Genomic DNA, 23,720 nt, shown 5'->3' with positions numbered 1-23,720 from the left:
AGGAGGGAAGGGATGTTGAGTTTTACATATCCCTGCTAAGGACAGGGAGAAGCGCTTCCAAGTCACACATTTCAAAAATCTTTGAGCTCCAAGATGTGAAGCCTGACTGTCATGGCACCAGGGGAGTAGCCTCAACAAAGTAAATTATGGTTTACATTATGACTAAGGACAAATACCTGAAGGGTTTTCAAGGGCAGGACCAAAAGGATGTGTCTGTGCTGAGGTATGTACGAGTAGCCATACTCATGTAGGTGTGTATGTGATAATCTCTTGTATGGATGAGCTGGCCTGAGCCAGTTTGTATACTGACATATAGGGCCATGCAAAAATTTTCTGCACTCCTAAAAATATACCTATGCAGATTCATCAGTGTAAAACTAACTCCTGTTGTAGAGAAGGGGCAGAGGGGGAGGAAAGTAACAAACTTTTCTTTTTTTATATATCCTTTTCTTTCAGGTTGCCCAAGAAAAACAAAAATTGAGAAGCTAAATTAGCCTCTTCTATATTTCCACTGAAGAGCACAGAGCTTTGCCAAATGTATTTGCCAGAAATATCTGAGCATGAAGATTGCATTTTTCAAAAAAGAGCCAGGTGATGTAAAAGTTGGTGAAAGCACACATTTAAGCTGCCTGCAAATTGATTATTGTGGTGCTAATAATTTGTATTTTCTCCTTTTGAGGGCAATTAACAATATTCGTAATAGTTCAGTGTGAGTGAGATCAAGCCCCAGATGTGCATTTTATTGTATTCTTTGTGTTAAATTCATTCCTTTAGTTCCATCTGCAAAAGCCAGCAGAAAACCTGGCAGAAGGTCCTTGGCTGAGCAGTCAAGAAACTAGAAACAGGAAAGGATTGCCACAATGGAAGCAACCCAAACCTCGTTTACACAGGGTGTTCACATGGAGCAAAAGCTGCTATGGCTTCTGATGATAAGTCCTCCAGGCTTTTCAGGAGGTTAAAGCTTAACTTTCTACTGGAAACTCTCAAAAAACAGGATGACGTTATTTCACTTCCCCAAGTGAAATCTGCCACTGGTTATCACAGTGGGTGCAATGAGGTGTCTGGATGTATATAGCACAGAAGAGCTGTGAGAGCTTTTAAATACCTCCATAATTTCTTGGAATATATCAAAATGCAATACCACCTTACAAACTTCTTGCACTTAGGATGTAAATGACTATTAACTCCCTGCCATAGCAACTGGCTGATCTGGGACTCTTGAACAACCTCTGTGTAACTCCTGAGTAGTCCAGGAGTTAGTCCAATTGTGTAATTGGCAATGGGATTGTCTAGCACCAGGGTAGCTGGTTCATGCAAATCCTCACCTACAGGCAAATGAGGAGAGTGACTTTGCTCAGACACCCTGCATTGCAGCTGCATACCCCGGCTTTGGGATGGAGTGGGGTCCTCAGATTGCTGTCAAGCTGCTGTCACATCCTTCTGCAAAGCAAGCCACAGCTCTCCTGGGAACAGTGAGGTACACACTGTGTGCTTTGTGGCTCTTATCCATTTGCAGATTTCAGTAAGTACATAGAATCATAGAATATCCCAAGTTTAAGGGACCCATACAGATCACCAAGTCCAACTCCTGGCACCACAAAGGTCTACCCAGAAATTCAGACCATATGACTAAGAGCACGGTCCAAACGCTTCTCAAACTCTGACAGGCTCGGTGCCGTGACTACATTCCTGGGGAGCCTGTTCCAGTGTGCAACAACCCTCTCAGTGAAGAACCTCTTTCTGATATCCAGCCTGAACCTTCCCTGCCTCAGCTTGACACCATTCCCATGGGTCCTATCACTGGTCACTAAAGAGAATAAGTCGGTGCCTGCCCCTCCACTCCCCCTGGTGAGGAAGCTGTAGGCTGCAATGAGGTCTCCCCTCAGCCTCCTCTTTTCCAGGCTGAACAGGCCCAGTGAGCTCAGCCACTCCTCATACGTCTTCCTGTCTAGGCCCTTCACCATCTTTGCAGTCCTTCTCTGGACACTCTCCAACAGTTTCATGTCCTTTTTGTACTATGGTGCCCAGAACTGCACACAGTACTCGAGGTGAGGCCGCACCAGTGTAGAGTAGAGCAGGACAATCACTTCCCTCAAAAAACTAACAATGCTGTGCTTGATGCACCCCAGGGTACGGTTGGCCCTCCTGGCTGCCAGGGCACATTGCTGGCTCACGTTCAGCTTCCTGTCAACCACAACCCCCAGATTCCTCTCTGCAGGGCTGCTCTCCAGCGTCTCATCCCCCAGTCTGTACGTAAAGACAGGGTTGCCCCATCCCAGGTGCAGGACCTTGCTCTTCATGAGGTTGGTGGTCGCTCAGCTCTCCAATCTGTCCAGATCTCTCTGCAAGACCTTTCCACCCTCAACAGAGTCAGCAACTCCTCCCAGGTTAGTATCATCAGCAAACTTACTCAAAATACCTTCTAGTCCTACATCCAAATCATTTATGAAAACACTGAAGAGCACTGGCCCAAAAATGGAGCCTTGGGGGACCCCACTGGTGACCAGCTGCCAACCTGATGTTGCCCCATTTACCACAAGCCTTTGAGCCCTGCCCATCAGCCAATTGCTCATCCATCAGATGATGTTTTTGTCTAGCTGAATGCTGGACATTTTGTCCAGCAGGATCCTATGGGATACTATGTCAAAAGCTTTACTGAAATCCAAAAGGATCACATCAGCTGGTTTCCCTTGATCGACTGGATTGGTGATCTTATCATAAAATGATATCAAATTTGTCAAACAGGACCTATCCCTTGTGAACCCATGTTGGCTGGGACCAATGACTGCATTGTCCCCAGGTGTGCTTCAGTAACTCCCAGGACAATCTTCTCCATATTTCTACCAGGCACTGATGTGAGACTGACAGTCCTGTAGTTGTCAGGGTCTTCTTTCTTGCATTTCTTGAAAATTGCTGCATGTTGCTTGTAGACTCCAGGAGGTTGGCGAACTTGTACTTTACATCCTCCCAAAGTTACTACATAACAGATATTAGTGTGGTTTAAAGATGCTGTGACAGGATTACAGCATCAAAATCTGAGTATGAAAATATTCAGCCAAGTCATCTTTAAGAGTCATTATATAATGCATTTTGAATATTTATTATAGCAAGAACACCCAAAGTAAGGTAACGTTTTTTAAGAGAAATTTCGCTAAGCATGTTTCAAACATAGAATCACAGAATGGTTTGGGTTGGAAAGGACCTTAAAGATCACCCAGTTCCAACCCCCCTGCCACGGGCACAGATGCCATCCACTAGACAGGGTTGCTCAGGGGCTCATCTAACCTGGTCTTGAATACCTCCAGGGATGGGGTATCCACAGCTCCTCTGGGCAATCTGTAAGTGCCTCACCACCCTCTGAGTGAAGAATTTCCTTCTAACCTCTAATCTAAATCTCCCCTCTTTTAGTTTAAAACCATTACCCTTTGTGATAGGTCACTACACTGCCTGGTAAAGAGTCCCTCAACTGTTTCCTGTAGGCCCCCTTTAGGTACTGAAAGACTGCTATAAGGTCTCCCTGGAGCCTTCTCTTCTCCAGGCTGAACAGCCCCAAGTCCCTCGGCCTATCTTCAGAGGAGAGGTGCTCCAGCCTTCCGATCATGCTCATGGCCCTCCTCTGGACTCACTCTAATAGGTCAATGTCCTTCTTTTGCTGGGGGCCACAGAGCTCAATGCAGTGGTCCAGGTAGGTTCTCACAAGAGCAGAGCAGAGGGGGAGAATCACATCCCTTGACCTGCTGGCCATGCTTCTTTTGATGGGGCCCAGGATACGGTTGGCCTTCTGGACTGCAAGCACACATTGCCAGCTCATGTTGAGCTTCCCATAAAGCAACACCTCCCAGGTCCTTCTCATCAGGGCTGCACTCTAACCATTCTCCATCCAGCCTCTATTTTGTGTTTGGGACTGCCCTGACCCAGATGAAGGACCTTGCACTCGGTCTTGTTGAACTTCATGAGGTTCACACAGGTCTAGCTCTCAGGCCTGTCCAGGTCCCTCTTGATGGCATCCCTTCCCTCTAGCACATGAGCCACACCATATCGCTTGTTGTCATTGGCAAATACGCTGAGGATGCACTCAATCCCACTGTCCATGTCACTGATAAAGATGTCAAATAGCACAGGTCTCAATAGCAACCCCTGAGGAACACCACTCGTCACTGATCTCTACTCGGACATTGAGCTGTTATCTGCAACTCTTTCAGTGTGACCATGCAGCCAATTCCTTACCCACCAAGCGGTCCGTCCATCAAATTGATGTCTCTCCAATGTAGAGACAAGGATATCACATGGGGCAGTGTCAAATGCTTTTCACAGGTCCAGGTAGATACTTAAGTAAACAAACTACCAAATATCTCCTTTACCTCCTTAGAAGTCAGCTGTATTGAGTGCATGTACTTTTTAAATTGCCCATCTATCACTTTCAAGAAATGCTTCCCTACAAGGCTTTATCTAAAACCCCAGTGCTTTCACTTGGCAGTTATATGAAGCTGATATCTACAGCATATGCTTTTGTTCACACAATGTATTCAAATGCATAGGCGTGTTAGAATTCTGATGTTCTTTTTGAACGGAAGTCTGGGAAAAACATCTGCCTCTTGATGGAAGTCATCTAGTATTACCAGACATGAAGTCAAGCATTTTAACACAGTGTATTCCTTAGCATTATACTTAAGGGAATTACAGATTCTTCCCCTAATGTTTTCATTATACACCATCTCAGAAACTTTCCCTTGCACCTAGCTAGGATTGATCAGTGCAATTATTTTGTAAAGCTTTGCCTCAGTGCATTCAAAGTAACCAGAAACAATAATTATTACGTAGATTTCATTTGTTACTCTCCCAGCTGAGATTTTTGTCTGCACAACTACAGGTGAAGAGAAAATCACAAAATAGTTTCTGTGGAATGAGAGGCTGCAGAGGCTTTCTGAGATTAACATTGCTGTAGAAGCTGCAGTACCCCCTTGCTTTGTTCCAGAGATAAGTTAATGGATCAGTGTAGGTAAGGTGAAGTAAGTTCTTCTTACTTCATTCCTTGCCTATAATATCACCTATTCTAGCCCTGTGTGGCTATGCACTGTTAGACTTCAAAGTCACTGAATTCTTACATACATCAAGCCTGTCAGTAAGGGATCAAATATTTTCTATCCCTATGCAACCAAGGAGGTCTGATTGGATAGATATGATGCTGAAATACAAAGAAGCTGTGTGGTAGGCCACCTTTCAAAAAAGCACAGGTGTTCAGAAAGCTGCATGAGATTAAATGTGAGTATTGGGTGAGAGAGATTAGCAGGCAAAATGAAAGCAGAGTAACCATAGGTCTGAGATATTTGTAGGGCAAAGTGACATCATTTTTATGACATGGCTCTTCTCTGCTGCCAAGACCCACATCACAACATACAATAAGGGGACATTCAGTACTGACAAATACAGTTGTTGTTTTTGTTTGTTTGTTTGTTTGTTTGTTTTGTTTTGTTTGTTTTTAACTGAGGTCATCTTCAAACAAAGGGCAAAGATGATTATGCTCAGGGAATCTGGAGATAATCTGCTGTCTTTTCTGGTTTCTCTAAAGAGGTTATTTCCTCTGGCAGAAATAGAAAAATAAATATATGTATTGCATGAACATGAAGCTGGTCCTTGATGCTTTATAGTATTTTAGGAGGGTCCTGCCAATAGTTACTCATTCACTGGTGGTTTGTCCAGGGGTCGACACTACGGCCAGTATTGATGTCAACGATGGGACAGAGTGCACATTCAGCAACTTTCCAGATGATACAAAGCTGGGAAGAGTGGGTGACAGTCCAGAAGGACTTTGTTGGGCTGCAGAAATCAGCAAATAGGAACCTCATCAAGTTCAAGCCAAGGAAATGCCAAGTCCTGCACTTGGGGCAGAACAACCCCATGTACCAGGACAGGTTGGGGACCAGCTCTGGAAAGCAGATCTACAGTAAAGGCCCTGAGGACCCTGATGGACACCAATCTGACCATGAACCAGCAAATGTGCCCTTCCAGCAAAGAAAGCAACAGTATCCTGGGCTGCATTAGAAAGAGTGCTTGCAGCAGGACAAGGGAGGTGATCAACCCCCTCAGCACTGGTGACACCACAAGGGCTGTGCTGTGTGCAGTACAAAAGAGGCATGGGCATACTAGAGCGAGTGCAGCAAAGGGCCACAAACATTATTAAAAGACTTGGAGCATCTGTCACATGAGAAGCAGCTGAGAGAGCTGGGACTGTTCAGCATGGAGAAGACTCGAGGGATCAATGTGTATAAACACATTGAGATTGTGTTTGGGGTGGAAAGGCAGGTTGATAAAGAGAACAGAGCCAGACTCTTCTCAGTGTTGCCCACCGACAGGAAAAGACGCAATGAACACAAAATGAAATACAAGATATTCCAGCTTTTTTCGCTATGAGGGTGTTTCAACACCAGAACAGGTTGCTCAGAGAGGCTGCAGAGATTACCATCCTTGGAGATACTGAAAATCCAACTGGACACCCGTGAGCAACCTGCTAGTTATCCTACTTTGAGCTGAGGGATGAGGCTATTGATCTCCAGAGGTCCCGTCCCACCTCAGATACTGTTCCAGTCTTTCTTTGACTATCATGCCTACCAATCTTGATGGAACAGGTTTTTTTGCTAGACTTGGAAGTCTATAAAGGCTTTAAGAATAGGGAAATACCTGATCAATTCTCCTACTCCTTGAGACTCCCCCTCTTCCTTTGCACTCCTTAATAGGAGCAGTCCCATAAGGCAGGCATGGAATAATTGCCAGAGGTGACTTAGAAATTAAACTTACATTCACATTTTAAAGAAAAGGGACAGGATTCAGGAAGCTTCCAGGGTGGAGTGTAGTTGCATTCCATAGAAGTTTGCTAGGCCGCCAACCCTAGATGTTGACCACCCCAGAGGAACTTGGTGTGCTGACTCTGAGAAGAACTATATGGAGGGTGGAGTGGAGTGAGGAGTGGAGCCAGGCTCTGTGATAAGATGGGAACTTGGTTGTTCTTGTGCACACTGAAACCAGTAAGCTCTGTATTTATTACCCTGGGCCAACAGCCTGTCACATTTTTGACCAAATGCTGTCCTTTTGGTGAACTTTGCCCATTATAATACCAAAACACACCTCTGTCACAAAGGCTACCCACCTCCAAGGCGTAACCACACCTCACTGTGCTTGAGCTTTAATTTTTTTGTCTATACCTTTAAAAGCAAAGTGAGAAAATTTCACACCAATCATAACAAAGGTATGCATGACTAGAGTCACTCAAGCTCCACCTGACAGATGAAAAGTGATATAAATTAGCTTAAGGGAGAGAGGATGTTAGGGAAGATACCCTTGTGAAAGATACCTTCTGACTTCTGGGATCAGTTGATGGGTTGAGCCTCTCTTCCCCACCCCTATCAGGACACCTTTGGGTAAGATTTGAGCACTTGGTTATGCCAAGTACCTCCCCTGCAAACTTATAAATCTCTATAGACTCACTTCGTATTTTTTAATGTGTTTGTAGCCAGGCTGTGTTACTCATACTCTAGGTATTTTCACGTGCTTTGCAAATGGTGAATTTATCACCGGCAATCCAAAGCACCTGTGTAGCTGTTCCTTCAATAAATTGCACTACTCGTTAATCTAGCCATGGTAGTTCTCATTGAACATGACCAAACTCTTTATGTGTGGCCGTGCTAATTCATGGAACGTGACAAGACTGAGGTTGTATTGTTATTTGTGCACCCATAATTGTGATAGTTCAGTACCCTGAACGCGACCAGACTTTTAACGATGAATTGGGCATCACTTTTAACATGGCAGCAGACCTCTGCCTGCTGCCCCTGAGCAGGACACTAACAATCCACCCCCCAAAAGGAAAAAGCCTGGATGCAAGCTAAAACATTGGCCAGGTGAGAGCCAAGGAGAAATGCTGCAAGGCAGCACTTCCAGGTGGAGCTCCCAGGTGAGCTCTAGTGACTGCCACTGGCCTCATCAGCAGTCACCGGTGGTGGTATAGATGCCAGTTTTCATGTGCAAAAGGACAATGATACGTTTCTTCAGGGCTGGTTATTTTTATTTTAGATTAAGAAGTAGAAAATAGAAACAACATAGGTTGTAGAGACTACCAGACTCCCCAGTAAGAATTGTTTGGTCTTGTAGAGGAAGGAGTGGTAGGCAAAAAGGAAGCAGCTCATCTTTTATGAGGTAGCTTTACTGCATGCACGTGACAACATTAAAATAGTATTATTTAGAAGTTGAGGAATTAGGAAACAGCAGAACTAAGGCTCTAAGGCTACTAGTCCAAGCAAAAAGGATGAGGGGGAATGGGCTTAAGTTGAGCCAGGGGAGTTTTAGGTTGGATGTTAGGAAGAACTTCTTTACTGAGAGGGTTGTTAGACATTGGAATGGGCTGCCCAGGGAAGTGGTGGAGTCACCATCCCTGGAAGTCTTCAAAAGACGTTTAGATGTAGAGCTTAGGGATATGGTTTAGTGGGGACTGTTAGTGTTAGGTCAGAGGTTGGACTCGATGATCTTGAGGTCTCTTCCAACCTAGAAATTCTGTGATTCTGTGATATCCAGCGTTCAGTTTTAACTCCAGTGTTCAGTGTGTGGCCTTATTCTGCGCTTAGTTCCCTGTGCTCAAGTTTTCTTGTAACTCCCTAGAACACTGAGCACTGCACGGCTGGGACGCCATATTCCCCCTCGCCCTGAGCCACGAGGACTACAACCCCCATCATGCCCCGCGCACCCCGCCCCTCAACAAAAACCCCGCAGCCCACAGGTGCACGCTGGGACATGTAGGCCGGAAGCGTGTTGCAAACGAGGCGGGGAGGGGGGGGGCCGTGGCAGGAAGGGGCGGGCGCGGGCAGCGCGGCGCGGCGGTGCCTTTAAGCCCGGCGGGGTTCACCCCGCGCCTGCGCACGGTGGCCGCGACCTCGCTGCGTGTCGGCGCCGCCGGTGTGTGTCGGGGCGGCCGCGGCTCCCCCGCCGGGCGCGGCGTTGCCATAGCAACCGCGAGGATGGAGGGCGGCGGCGGCGGGGAGGAGGCCGCGGCCGGTGGCGGCGGCGGTGGCGGAGGCGCGGAGGGCCCGGCGGGGCTGGTGACGGAGATCCGCGCCCCGGGCCCGCGGCCGCTGCGGCTGCTGGAGTGGAAGGTGTCGGTGGGGGCGGCCGTGCAGATCGGCTCGGTGCTGGCGCTCTGCGCCCCGCTGCCGCCCGCCCCGCGGCCCGCTGCCCCGCCCGGTGCCACCGCCGCCACAGCCACCGCCACCGCCGCCGGCAGCCCCAGGCCGCAGCGGGCCGCGGCCGAGCGCAAGCTGAAAGCCGAGCGGCCCGGCGTGGTGAGGGAGCTGTGCGCCAGGCCCGGGCAGGTCGTCGCGCCCGGGTGAGTGCCGGCGGCCCCTGGGGGAGGGGGGACGGGGCAGGGGGGAAGGGAGCGGGCAGGGCTGCCGGGCACCGCTGTTACCGCTCCTCTAGGTGGAATCGGGCTGGTGGGTTGCTGCCCCGCGCTTCAAGCACGTTTATTTATGTTTTTCCTCAACAGGAAGCCATCGGAAGCCTGCACTTCCTCTGTTTTATGGCAGCAAGCTGTTTTGTTTTACTGCAGGTCTCTGGTTGGTGGGTGGCAGCACCCAAACCCAGACTCTACTAACTGAAAAATAATTCCTCCATACTAAACCTCTATGCTTTTTCAAAGGGTCAGGGAAAAAGCAATTGTTTTCTTATCAATAACATAAGTTGCAGAGGAGATGTAACAGGCTGCCCAGGGAGGTTGTGGAGTCTCCTTCTCTGGAGATATTCAAGGCCCATCTGGACACCTACCTGGGCAACCTGCTCTAGGGAAGCTGCTTTAGCAACGGGTTTGGACCCGGTGATCTCTTGCGGTCCCTTCCAACCCCTACAATGTTGTGGTAGGCTGCATTTTGCTTGCTACAGAGAGCTTTATTCTTTCTGAGGTAAGGCTGTGGCTTTCCCGTTTTGCTGCATCAGTGCTCAGCTACCACATCTGCCGTGAGATGGATGATCTTTCAACCTTCAGTTTAGCACAAAGGTGCCGTAAATGCTAGGTCAGAATAAAAGCATCTGGAAAAATGCAGACCAGGATTTTCAAGCAGTGCATGTGTGATGAAATTCATCTTGATAATGCTGAGTGGAGGGGGAGATAAAGTTGTCTTGTGTGTTTGTTACGTTAGCTAAGCGCTTGAGGGGGGAAAATTGGACCAAGAAGATGGTTAATATGAATGATTTAAAATACGTGGGTCTGATACAGCAGCTCTTTAGGTTTAGCTTTGTGCAATGTAAACTTCAGGACTTGAATGCACTGATTTTTGTGCGCTGCTTATGTTGGTTTGTTCGCTCTTGATTCACGTGACTGTAATTAGCAAGTGCTTCCTTTTGAAACAGTTAGATAATAAATTACTGTTCTTTAGTACTGTCGTCCCAGGTTTCCAAAATTGCTTGTTTCTGAAACCGATAAAAGTTAGGTTTTAGTATTGGCTATTGTCAGCCTTTACTCTTCTGGAAGTCTGAGCTTTCAGCATTGTTTCTTTATTACATGCTGGAATATTAGCTACTGAGTAAATATAAAATAAAACTTCAATTGAAGAGGTGGAAAAAGCGTGACCTGAAGGGAGTAGAGCTGGTCAACAATTGGAGACATCACTGCTTTTGTTCAGTAACTTAAAAGGTTTTGTTTGGTGCATATTTGATTTCTTGCCTGTGACTTGTCATTTTGTGGAATGGAAATGATAACATAAAACTATCAGCAATATTTAGATGTATATTAAGGTTGTTTGTTATTAAAGTACTATAGTGATTAAGGTAGGCAACATAGCTGAAACTTTTTTATTTCCAGAGGATACGCTTTTTTGTCCTTTCCAATCCAAGCTCTCTGGCTTCGCAGGTGCTGTTTGCTGCTTTCAAACAATTGGGTCTGGCCACTTTAGCCCTGAATTCTCTGCAAACCATATGTGCAAATATTTGCCAGTCACTTAAATGCTGTAGGACACTTAAATGCTGTAGGACTCTTTCTAGTCCAAATGTTTTTACTTTTATTTAGAGCATGAAAATGTAAATTGATTAAATCTTTTTTTATTTGAGGATAAATAACATGACTAAGTTCTTACCATGTTGGTTTAGCCATCTTTATTTATGAAAATAATTGTTTTATAGCACAGTTCTCTTAAGAAGATGCATTTCTAATGTTTGGTTTGTGTTTTTTTTAACCTGTCAGGCACAAGATAAAATCTTTAGGCATGTGAAAAGAGCACACCACGTATAGCACTTAATTTTTTTTTTTGTTACTTGGTTTGCTACTTGTTGGAATAGGTCGTGGCTTTAGCAGTCCTCTTCAGTCTGTGTCATCCTCTCTGAGTGTTCCTAGCGTGCACTGTGTTGGAAAAAATAGTTAAAATGACTGATCTCTTGAACTTAAGAGGAAGCTTCTTCATCAGTTTTTCAGCAGGCTCTAGTCCTTGATCCAGTCTGATGTATTGGCGTGCAAAGAGGTGTCATCACAGAGAAAGGGGATGGTGCAGGGTGACACCGACAGCCTGAGGCAGGCAGGAGGTGGCTGGTGCTTATACAAGCATAGCTAGGTGTGCATCAAACGCCAAGGCAGGGCTTGAGAGACCAAGTATGACCTGTTGGAGGACTGTAAATAACATGACAGCAAGCAGTTAATGGAAGGTCTTTGATGTTAACAAAGCATAATTTCCACCAGTGGCAGAAGCAACAAATAAAATGCCAAAAAGTGTTGCACTGCTCTGTGTATAGTTAGTGCTAGTTACCCGTCAAAGTTAAGCAGTTTGGAGCTGCCACTGGCACGTCACAATTCTGGGCTAGGTCAATATTTTATGTATTTGTGTAAATGTTTGTAATGTGAAACACTTGACCCCTTTCAGACCCTAATGATGGGATGGACTGCTGAAATTCTCTTGCATGGTTTATATTAACAGAATCTTCCAAAAGATTTATTACCAGTACATTTAAGTTGGACATTCTTCTGTCTTGCTGTATACCCCCTAGTAGGTAAAATGTGTTCTTTTACAAATAAGTATATGAGAGTATCAAAGTCATGGTTAAATGCATCTGGATTCTGATCAAGCCAAGGTTTTATCTTTTTGGAGAAGATAGTAGGAAAGAGGTGGGAATGTGTTCTCTTAGTTTTTTTTTTTTTGTTTTTTTTTTTTTTTAAATAAGTAACAGCACAATAATCTATAGTTTTTAATCTAAGAAAATCTTCCTTTGGTTATCTAATGTTACAAAGCCTCAGGACTTCATTTACCACACAAGATGAGAAGGACTTGTAACCCTGGACCTCAATACCTTTCATTTTGCAGCCTTCAAGAGGAGGAAAATACAGATGAATTATACTTTTTGAAGTTATGGGACTTGTAACAAACTATAAGAAAAACAATTTGCTGTTTTGGTCTGATGCAAATTTTTTCACAATATCCTGTCAAATATCTAATGAGCTTATTAGAGCCTGAAGAAAATCTCGTTACTCAGTACGGTTGAATAATACTTAACTTATTTACTATATTTACTTAGTTCCTTTCTATATTTGGATTCATTCAATTTTTTATAGTAAGTTATGGTATGCATTCTTTGCCACCTGTGTTCTGTGCATCCTTTATTTCTTTCTTATACTGTGAGTGCTGATATTAGGGAAGCTGCTTTTAATGCATCCGTCTGGAGTTTGGCTGAAACTGATACTGAAAAAGGTCCAAGCTCAAAGCCAGGGGCTTCCTTACTTTCTTCTATTCCTAATTCTCTGGTATCCAACAAGATAGGAGCTCACGTTATAGCGAATGCCATGGGAGGGTCCTGCAGGAAGGTTGAGGTTTTTTCTTATTGTTTTGTTACCATCTATTTTCACAATTTGTAGGACCTTTGTTATCTCAGCGAATCGACCTACTCAGTGATGTTTGGTTGGAATTGGACCTCAGGCGCAGAAGTCACCAGGAGAGAGGCAGGACAATGCACCGTGTGGTTATAGCGGTGTTGTGCGTGTAGTTCTCCTCAGCATGGCTTTCTTCGGCCATAGTTTCAGGATTTCTTCTGGCTGATGGGGGAGGTGGCTGGTAGGCATGCTCACACTTCTGTGTGCCTCCAGTTTGCACCCAATTGTGTGTTGGAAATCATGTAGCTGAAGCTGGCTTGCCCTCCCTTCTTGCTTTTCAGCCTTCCAACCCAGCCTCCTAAATGATCTGTACTCATCAGTACCCTCATTTAGCTCAGTAACTGCTGTAGGAGTGTAGTGTGGGGAAAGGGAGGGCAGAATTAGCTTTTCAAGCAGTAACCAGCATTTAGGTCACATCAAACTGGTTTTGTAAAAGCCATTGCAGTCCTTAAGGGGTTTAATAATACTTTGAAATCAAGAAATAATGTTACTGAGGCTGTGTATGTCCCATACTGCATTTCATATGATGGTCTTTAGTAACACGCTGCTTTTATGCTTATAGGGTTTCTCCCAGACCAGGGAAATGTCTGTTCTCAGAGTTCTCACTACAAGTTGGTCATCTTCGTTGGGCGCAAGGACTTTGCCAGTGTGTGTGAGCACAGGCAGAATCCTGTGGGTCAGCAGAGTGACATAGCTCATTGGACTATTTTATGTATTTCAGTGTAGATCTATAAGATGAATGTAGCTCTTTTCTTTTAAATACTATGTGTTTGTAGGTGTCTGTGCTGGAAATCTGTTTTGCTTTTTCCTGGGCTGCAGTGGATTTCTATTCAACTGCTGTCTAGGTAGTTTCTTAGCTGTATTTTTGAGCTTTGCTTCAATACCATATTTGTTCAGAAAACCAGGGTCTTTTCAAAGGCAAGCCTACATGTTGTTTCTTTCTTAATTACAAGACAAATAGTGTCCTGAAGGTAAAACGATGACCGTGCGTTTGGTGTTAACCTAAGGTCTGACCCTAGCAGGGACCCTAGCCTTTCAGATCTTTTTAAGTCAGTATTACCCAGTGGAAGACTCTTCTTAGCTAATTTGATAAACCAAGATTTGAAGTCCATAAATAAAAATAAATATGGGTTGATGGTATTGCAAATTCTTAAACACTACCGAAAGTGTACATAAATATTTCCAGCTGGGACTTCATAGCCTGAAAGTTCAGGAAAAGAACTACCAGCCTTTCATTATGGGATCTCTTTTTCAGAAGAATGAAAGATAATTCACAGCAAGTTGTCAATAAAATATTTTTATGAGAAGTGTTCTTTGTTTTGTGTAGTTAAAAATGTTAGTTTTTAATGTCTTCTAGCACATGTGAGTAGTTTAAATATGGAGAGGATGCCTTAACGTATAGGGGAGCGTAGTAGAACTTCCTGAAAAGCAAGTGGTATTGTGTTACAGGTTACAGTTGAAGGATTTTGATTGCACATTCTGTTCAGGTATTGTTTTGCTGATCCCAGACCTACGGAATTGGAAGTCTCACCATTGGACAGTAGTGAAAGGATATTCTTGCTAACAGGAGACACTTTCTGGTCTGCAAAGTTTGTTGGAAAGTAGAAAGGCGATCACTTTGTTGGTGTGGAGCAGTTAAGTACTGTGTGTGTAGCTTCTACTATGAAACTTGGGGTGAGAATGTCTTGCTGTATCGCCTAGTATGGTGAAATGATACTCAACAATGATGTGTTTTATCCAGAACCTATATTCACGTATCTAATAAAGAAGTGCTTGTTATACAAAAAGATGAACTCTTTCCAGTTAGTAGAAACTACTTCTGTTGACCTTAGAGTAGCCTTTTGGTGAGAAGGAATTAGCCTGAGTGAAATGCGTGAGAGCACACTGTATCTTTTCTGATGCTTTCTTCATCACTGGCCCTATTAAAAAGAAGGGGGGGGGGCGGGCAGGGAAGGAAAGAAAGACAGAGGGTGAGAAGAAAACATTAAAGAAATAAAACCAACATACCTTCAAAACCAAGAGCGAAGGCTTTTGTGATCTTTCCAGTTGTGGAATAATTGCCAGAGGTGACTTAAAATGTGAATGTAAATTTAATTTCTAAAGAAAAGCTACAGCATTCAAGAAGCTTTTGGGGTGGAGTATAGCTGCATTTCTTGGAAGCTCCCTAGGTTTCCAACCTTAGATGTTGCCCACACCGGGGGTGCTTGGTGTGCTGACTCTCAGAGGAACCATACAGAGGGTGGAGTGGAGTGGAGACACCACAGCCAGGCTCTGTGATAAGATGGGAACTTGAAGGTCCATCAGAACTGATAAGCTGCATACTTGCTATCTTGGGCCAATGGCCTGTCATGTTTTTGACAAAATGCTGTCCTTTTGGTGAACTTTGCCCATTATAGTACCAAAACATACCTCTATCCCAAAGGCTACCCGCCTCCAAGGTGTAACTACGCCTCACTGAGCTTGTGCTTTAAGTTTTTCTAGTCTATACCTTTAAAAGCAAAGCGAGAAAATTTCACACCATTCATAACAAGGGTATGTATGGCTAGAGTCATTCAAGCTCCACCTGATAGAATTTATGTCATTTTTTCATCTCTTAAGGGAGAGAGGATGTTAGGGAAGATACTATTGTGTAAGGGAAAATACCATTGCGAAAGATACCTTCTGACTTTGGGATCAGTCAATGGGCTGAGCCTCTCCTCCCCCCCCATCAGACCACCTTTGGGTAGGATTCAAACACTTGGTTAATTGGGCATTGCTCCCAATGACTAATCTTTAACGTAATACAAGTGCAATGGGAAGGGACTTTTACTTTAGTCATCTGATGTTATTGAAATAACAAGTCTAGGATAACTTGGCTGATGTTGGTTGACTTGTACAAGATGTCATTCATCAGCATTGTCTGCATCCAGAAGGACTCTTTCTCTTTACACACACTGTGTAAAAAGCTTGCAGTATACCACATAGATTTCTTCTTATAGATGTGTGAAAATGTTTTTCTTAGTATGCTTTTTAAAGTTAAAGGACAGATGGGATACTGCCAAGGTATTATTTTGCTCCTAATCTTAAAAAAACAAACCGTTTTTTCTTGCCTTCCTGCAAGTGCTTTGAGAAATGCAGTCAAATACAATAGTGGCATCAGACATGCAGAGTAGAACTGAATAATGCACGTGTTTGCATTGTAGTGCTTCCTTGTTTAAAAGTTGCATCCAAAAACTTGTAGCATTCAGCTGGTGTGTAAGGCAAAACTTCTTGGTCTGAGGTTAGCGAAGTAAACTACATGAATTACCGTTCTCAGGAGAGGGAGTGGATGAGTGGTCCTAGCCAAAGAAGGCATTTTTAAAACAGGAAGGGAACTTAACCTTCTAGGTAACATATCTGTAGATATATGTAGTATTTTTCCCTTTTTATGCTGAATACCCTTTTAAACTGTTGCACTCTGGTTTTGGAGTATTTGTCAGAATTTGGCACTTCCATGATGCTGTTGGTTATCCCTACAGCATAGTAAGGCACACGGGTGTTCCCAGCTTTGGAACTGCTGCTCCTTGCCTTGAACAGTGCTATGTAACCCATGACAGTTTTGTTTGTAAACCTTTTTTAAGGGTGTTAAGAGTAATTAAATTTTCCTGTATAGGTGTGTGTGTGTGCAGAAGGATGTATCAAGATAAAAGAGTATCCAAAAAAAAAAGGAGGAAGCTTATAGACTTGAGGATTCTGCGTCCCGTAATAAGCTTTCTCCTATTTTGTTTGTTGTTTGGGAATAATGGATGAAAGGACCATGATAGCTTAAGTGTGGCCTTCTTGAGAAGGGAGAAAGTAGTCAAAAGTTTGGGGATGATGTAATGTTTCCTTTTAATAGATGCAGCTTTCTAAAGTAGGGGGAGAGGTGTCAGAAAAAAATCTGGGATCGTCCTGTGCACTGGAGGTGGGATAAGTCTGGGATGGTTGCCACTTGGCTTTGCAGCAGTTTAGCTGTGACTTACCATTGTCTTGTAACTTACATGAAAGTCAATCGATGTGTGGCTCAAGAAAACCCTGTACTTGTCATCCAAGGTATTTTTAATTGATTGTTCAAGGTCTTTGCTTCTTGGCAGATATTTTCAAGAGTTTAAAAAATAAAATCTGATGGTTAAGTATCTATGGAATTAATCTTTTGTGGTTGTTTCAAGGTGATTAAATACTTGAAAAATCCTTGCTATGAAACTGGAGTTCTATATAATGGAAGCTGTGGTTGGATGTTACAGTGAGTTGGGCTTGAGGGCTCTTTGAGGTACTGCAGCCACATGCCACTCAACACTGTTCTGATGTAAGCTAACAAGAACATCCGTTTTTCACAAATTTCAGTGGATTAAAATGTAGAAACAGGCTTTAAGCTGAATGAGATTTCAGTTACATGCCACTTTAGTCTTACAACAGCTAAAATACTGTGTATTACTATGTGGTCTACATCAGCTGGATGATTGAGTAATACCTGGTATTAATAATCATGAGTCTGGTGTGTATTTGCTATTTTTACCTGCTCACAATTTGTTGATAACTTCTTGAGCATGCTGCAGGATGGCGCGTGGGGTGGGGGAAGAGTTTGATCAGTTGTTCATTGGAGTCTTCTTTTGATGCATTAGTACAGTTTTACATCTGATACTAATTGCAAAATCATATGGCATCAGATGGAGGACAGCAGCTTGAAGTGACAACATAGCGACAACCGAGGAGTATGGGACACCTGTGGTATTTCTTCATACTGTAGTGATCCAAGGAAACTCAGAAATTCCTTGGCTTTTGATAGATGGTAGTGAAGTACAAGCAAGTATAAGGTGGTAGCTTTAGGACCTGTAATTGTCAGTTTTCCCACTTACACACTTGACAAATTGCCCTCTTTTTTTTTATGCCAGTGCTTTGTTGATTTAAAAAAGACTTTGTGAAAGGCACGGCGCAGTCTCTAGAGTGTGGAGGTGTTCCAGCTAGTCCTGAACAAACAGGGGAGGTAAATGCTAACAGCAGTGGCCTGGTCACTGTCGGGGGACAGTTCCAGGAAGTGAGGTGCTGAAACTGCCTGCATTTTAGCCATGTGTTTTGGTTTGTTTACAAATACTTGCATCTTTTCCCCATCAGCAGCCCTTGCTGGATTACTCTGTTGGCTGCTTTATGCTAAACCCAGCAGCAAACCTGGACAGGGTTGGCTGGTCTCCCAGCTCCCAGGTTAGTGAAGTAGCCATTTCTGGATGTGCTTTCAAGAGGAAACTTAAGGGTGTGGGGAAGCAAAGCATCACCTTTCTTTGGCAGAAAGCTGTTAGATCAGTTGCCTGTGAAAAGGGTGCCCTGGTACAATGAAAGGCCGTGGCTAACTTACCCTCAAGTTGGAGGGGTTTTGAATAACTTAGGATAACCCATCTGTTACCACATCATGCTAAGTGGACAGACCCTTAAAGTACGGGTCTTCATAAGTTTTTCTTAGGAAAGCTGTCATGGCCATAGCCTTCCTGTGCTGGTGTTGGATGGCACCTCCACACCCCACATTACTGCCTTCAGTTTTCATTGCTGGAAGTGTAAGATCATGCTGAGGTGAAAAAAAGAAAAAGGAAAAAAAAAGTAAAACAACAACAAAGCACAAAGCAAATAAAACCTTTTGGGGGTTGCTTTTTCTTTGTAGTGGGCTTGTTTCAGTGATCTAGCGAACTGTTGGAACTGAGGAGTAGCAAATTGATGAAAGAACAGATGCAAGAACCTTATGTGCTAACTCTCCCATTGAAATTAACCTACCTGGAACTGTAGCTCCCATTGCATTTGTTACAGACTGCTGTGTTTTTGAGTCAATGCTAGTGACCAGGCTTTACAATTAGCAAAGGCATTGACTTCCTCTGTTAATGAAAGCAAAATGCTCATATCAGATTTCATGAAAGCTTTTTTTTTTTTTCCCTCATGCTTCTGATTGAAAGCAGATACAGTTAAAAGTCTTGTTTTAGAAACAGACAAAATGTAGTAGTGTGGAAGTGCTGGGAGAGCAGTGATGGGCTTGAGGTCATCCGGTGCATCCTGAGGCCATTTACTAATGGTTGTCCCTGATCACGATTGTTGCAACAAAAATAAAATTTTGCTATAATGGCACACCTAGTGTCTGTTTCTTATTTACAAGCACAAATGGAAAGAATGTGAACAAGATCTTAAAGCAGGTTTCCTTATTTACTTATTCAAGTTCTACTTCAATCACGTTTTATTTTTTTTTTTCACTTAAAAGAATCAGTGTGAGCAGTGCATACTGCTGTCCTGTTGCAGTCCTTCCTATTTCAACTTGGATATTGCAATGATCTACCCCCCTCCATATCCATCCCCCCAGTTTTATCTGTTAATCATCTTTGATCTTGGTCATTATATTTTGAAAATTCATCACTTCAACGGTGAAGGGAATGTTTTCAGTTCTGAAATTCACAAAAGCCATTTTTCTTGAGTTCCGTGGCTATTTTTATGCAGTATACTTTTACTAAATCTGCTTTTTTAGAATACACTTAAAACATATGTGCTAAAGTTTATATGGGTAAAATATTTGGATGTGCTTAAGCCCTAGAAGAAAGTGGAGGCCTGGCAGTTGTCTTTGAAACGTGACAATCTCAGTTGTACAGTGTTCACAAGGGCAGAGTTCTTCCTCTGTCCTTTGACTTAAACATGATAGTGGAAATGGAATTAGGAAGGGTTTGCTATCTGACTTCTTCGCTCTAGCAAGCATCAACAAATTAGGTGTTCTGCTCACGTTTAAACGTGCAGGGTCAGAACTGTTATTTAGCAGCGTGTTTGAGTATGTGACCATTTATAGAGATGCTAGTTAGAAAAAAATATCAATGAATAATTTAGAACTCTCATTTTCTTATAAGAATGTCTGCTCTGTTGAGATCAAAAGTTCACGAGCTTGTGATCAGAATTTCTTGCATATCCTAATTTAACTCTTACCTCAGTTGAGGGTTACACCAGCCCCTCTGGTAGTAGGCTTGGAGTGTGATGTTACCTCATGTGCCAGGTAGAGAATATCTGAAGACATTTTTGCTTTCTGAGGTGTCATCAAGAGTTTTTGTTTTTTTTCCTGAGTTATTGAAAACCAATGAAGTTGGGGTAAGCACCAATACTCCAGTCATTGTAAGGTTTTTACACGTATTCCCATGGCTTCTGTTGTGTTTTGGTTTGGTTCAGTTTGTGGTTTTTGGCTGTTGACGTGTCTGTATAATTTCAGGTTCATGCACTGAACGCAGCTTAAAGATGAGCAATTCCGGCATGCTCATTAGTGTGACCTGGTAGCCGAGGGTAGGTGAAGAAGGAGCTTAGGGATGAACCAAGGCAAAGGAGAGCAAGGCAGGGATGTTTGTAAAATGGGGAGAAAGAAGGATGAGTCAAATGATGAAGTAATGTAAACTTGGGGGGATGAGAGGGGATCTAAGTAAACAAACAACAAATTGCCAGTAGTTAAGGACCACAAAAATTGCTTGTCTCTTGTGCTGTTCCTATGCAGATCAACTGTCCATTACTGTTTGAGATCTAAGAATACATAGACCTTATTTATGCTTGTTTATATATTTGATTTCTATAATACTTTTATGTTTTATAAATATTTAGATATACTATACGTACTCTATTTAAAAAAATGTAAAATGCTTACAGAGGAAGAGAAGGTGTAATTGGCAAGAAGTTGATGACTGCCATTGCAAAGGGACTGAAGCTGCCCTTTTGTAAATGAAAGTACTAGCAGTATGGTGACTTATGAAAATGTTTATTTAAATATGCCTGATCAGAATCTATCTTTCGCTTTCAAAGACAAAAATAATCCCAGCGTATGCATTAACTGCACTGCTGTTAGTAAGTAATCTCATCAAACTTTTGGTCACTAAGAAATTTGTGAAGTACTGGAAGCAAGCAGCTACATGCGTCATCTGAAGAGTGGATTTCTTCTGGGAATCCTCAAATGCCTAGTAGTCAAATCAATAAGTGAGAGACTTGAACAAATGTGGAAGTTTCTTTCCCGGCGTTCTTTTTATTGTAGTGTAGATTTGAAATCTAAGAGAACACTACAACTAACTTATGAATGAAAGAACTTAATTTTTTTTTTCTACTATTTTTTTGTATTTCTGAAAAATTAGACGTTGCAGCCTATGGTGTTGGAGTTGGGGAAACTTTGTGGTGGCTGAACTATATCTGCCTGTTTTTTTTATTTTCTTCTTAAAAGTCTGTCTGAAAGATTAATTCCTTTAACTGTATTGAAGAAAATGGGAGGAGTCTCTCTCAATGACTATTCGGGTACTTGAGAGAGAAGAGATGATGGGTGTTTTCAAGACTGAATTTTGAGAACTAAATTTAAACAAAAGAGTACTTCAGTTGAATCATTTTACTGACAAGCAGATTTATTATTTTCTAAGCAGTTTAGAATAGTAAATATCACACTTACCTGAAGCATTTTGAGTTCTAATTTCTGGTTTGTTTTAGACATTGGAAGAAAATAAAATGTAATTTTGCCTGTCTGCATAAAATGTGACAACCTGAGGCTTAAGCATAACAAAATTAAAATATTTTGTTGAGAAGTCTAAAGAAATATGTTTCTGCCATGACGCAAAAAGATAAACTACAACGAAATTGGTGTAGAACAGAAGAGTTTCTATATTTGATAGTCAGTAACATGTTAATGGGAACTGAGGCTAACCGAATGTAATCTGTTTCTGTGCTGTTTAAGCAATGCTTGTTTTGTTAATGCACTGAATTTCTTTGCTAAATTAAGGTTAGAGACTGACTGCTAAATATTTTAGTGACTTTTAAAGGTAGTAAATTGAGTAATTCAAACCAAATATTTAGTGTTGTATTTTTTTTTTCCCCCCGTCTCTGTAGGGGGCAAGAGCACATATGTTAGGCGGACAGCATTTGAATCATAACCAAAATTATTATTTGAACTCTCAGTTTCCAGTCGGTAATCTAAGTGTCTGAAATCAACAGTAGAATTAATATGCTTGTTTGTTTTTTCTTCTCCCCAGGGGTGTCTTGGTGAAACTGGAAGGATGTAGCCATCCAGTTGTTATGAAAGGCTTGTGTGCAGAATGTGGCCAGGACTTGACTCAGTAAGTGTTCCAGATTTTTTTTTCCAGATTATCATTGTTTGTGATTAGGGCTTCAAGCTCTTCCTTTTCTCCTTTACTTCGCTTCTCTGTTCTGAGACTTAGTAGTTGTGAATCATATCTGTAAGTGGAATTGTGGAGGTATAGGTAATAGTAGGGAGGGAGGACAGTATTCATACTGCCTAACATAAGCAGGTCTACTCAGAGTACTCCTGTAAAGCTGAGAAGGAGTTTGCTCTAGAAGTTAAATTTTAGCACAAAGCATTCTTCCTCATTTGATTTTAAAAAATCTGTTGAGAATATCTTATGAAATTCTTGCTTAAAGTAGAGTGTCCTGAATATATTAAGTCATGATCGCGTTATTAATAGTATAATCGTATATTTTTAATGGGAAAATTGATATATGTAAGTGAGAATTGGTGTTCCTTGTGGATAAAACCAATGTAAAAAGAAATTGGCAAGATGTATGCCATTGTTGCAAGCTGCTGTAATTTACTGTTTACACAAGGCACTTATTCTGTTATCCTGAAACAGACTTTCAAATGTGACCTCTTTCTCCTTATATGTCACTGTGTTTGCAGACGCATTGTTTAGTACTATATTTACTTTTAGCTATTACAGAGATTAATAACTAGGAATATGGGTGAATAAAATGCCATGAGGGCCCTTGGATTGCAGTTCACATTACAAATTTACAACTCTATTAACTGCGTACTCTTTCTGTGGAGATAACCTTAGGATAACTTACTATCTCAGAAAAAGTAAAGAGCGTGCATACAGACATGAATTCTCATCACACTATAGTCAAATTTGCTTTTTATGTGTTTATAACTGAGGTTGGGAGTTGGAAGCTGTGAGTGTTTTATCTGTGCAGGTGTAAATAGCTGTGAGGAAGTATCAGTATCATTCACGTGACCTTTCCTCATTTAGATGTCTGAGTGGGAGCTAGTTTGTCTCTACTGTTTTCAGTTTAAGGCTTCAGAACTGTTTTCATTTTTTGTAAAATATTCTGCCATGAATCTGAAGGAATTTAAGCCTTAAGCCAAAAAAGCAAATTTGAAGGATGATTTTATTTTTCTTTTGCTCTCATTAGTACAGTTGGTAAAGAGAATTTTCTTGTGCATGTCAAATTACTAATTCAATATCTGTTTTCTAAAATAGACTGAATGATAGAATGGATTTTAAAAATTAATGGTGCATGATCATTCAATTTGGAAGGAAGTACTTTGGTGTCTTTTTAATTCATAGTCATTACTAGGAATTATTTTGTGAACAGCATACCATAAACGAGAGAAAGCGGACCAAATATTTAAATTTTTATGCTTTGCATAGCCCAGTTAATGGAAGGGTGTAACTTCTAATGAAAAGTTGATTGTTAATACTTTATAGATGAGGATTTGTCAAAACAACAACCCTAACAAAAAGGTAGAAATTGCAATAATTGCAAAATAGGGCTTTGCCTGTCCTGAATGGATATTGTCATATCTAAATATTGGTGTACTGTTATTATTTCATAAAAATCTACATGAATTCAGGGTTTGCAGTGTATTCGGTGTATTTCTCAGTTAAATACTACTTTGCTTCAGAGAGCATCCTCATTTTATACAAAATGGCTTACATATTTGGTATAATGTATTAGGTCTGCTGAACCTACACATCAGAAGGCAGTGGAAAAGCATCAATGCTTTTCTTGCTTGAAGAAAAATGAGTGTAGATAGTTCACTCCCAGCATGCCAGGTGTTAACCAATGG

At 42.2% G+C, this 23,720-nt stretch overlaps 1 protein-coding gene across 1 annotated transcript in view; it reads left to right on the top strand.

Moving 5' to 3' along the window:
- The first annotated feature begins 8,959 nt into the window (after positions 1–8,959).
- CTDP1 (CTD phosphatase subunit 1) overlaps positions 8,960–23,720 on the top strand; it is an 85,730-nt gene continuing 70,969 nt past the window's right edge. Inside the window, exons 1-2 of the mRNA XM_084282804.1 lie at positions 8,960–9,370; positions 21,889–21,972. Of these exons, the coding sequence (XP_084138930.1) occupies positions 9,006–9,370; positions 21,889–21,972 (449 nt within the window). The 5' untranslated portion in view covers positions 8,960–9,005. The remainder of the gene's footprint in view (positions 9,371–21,888; positions 21,973–23,720) is intronic.

This window comes from Netta rufina (genome assembly GCF_964035555.1).
Source record: "Netta rufina genome assembly, chromosome: 2".
Lineage (NCBI taxonomy): Eukaryota > Metazoa > Chordata > Aves > Anseriformes > Anatidae > Netta > Netta rufina.
This window is presented reverse-complemented; position numbering and strand designations above follow the sequence as displayed.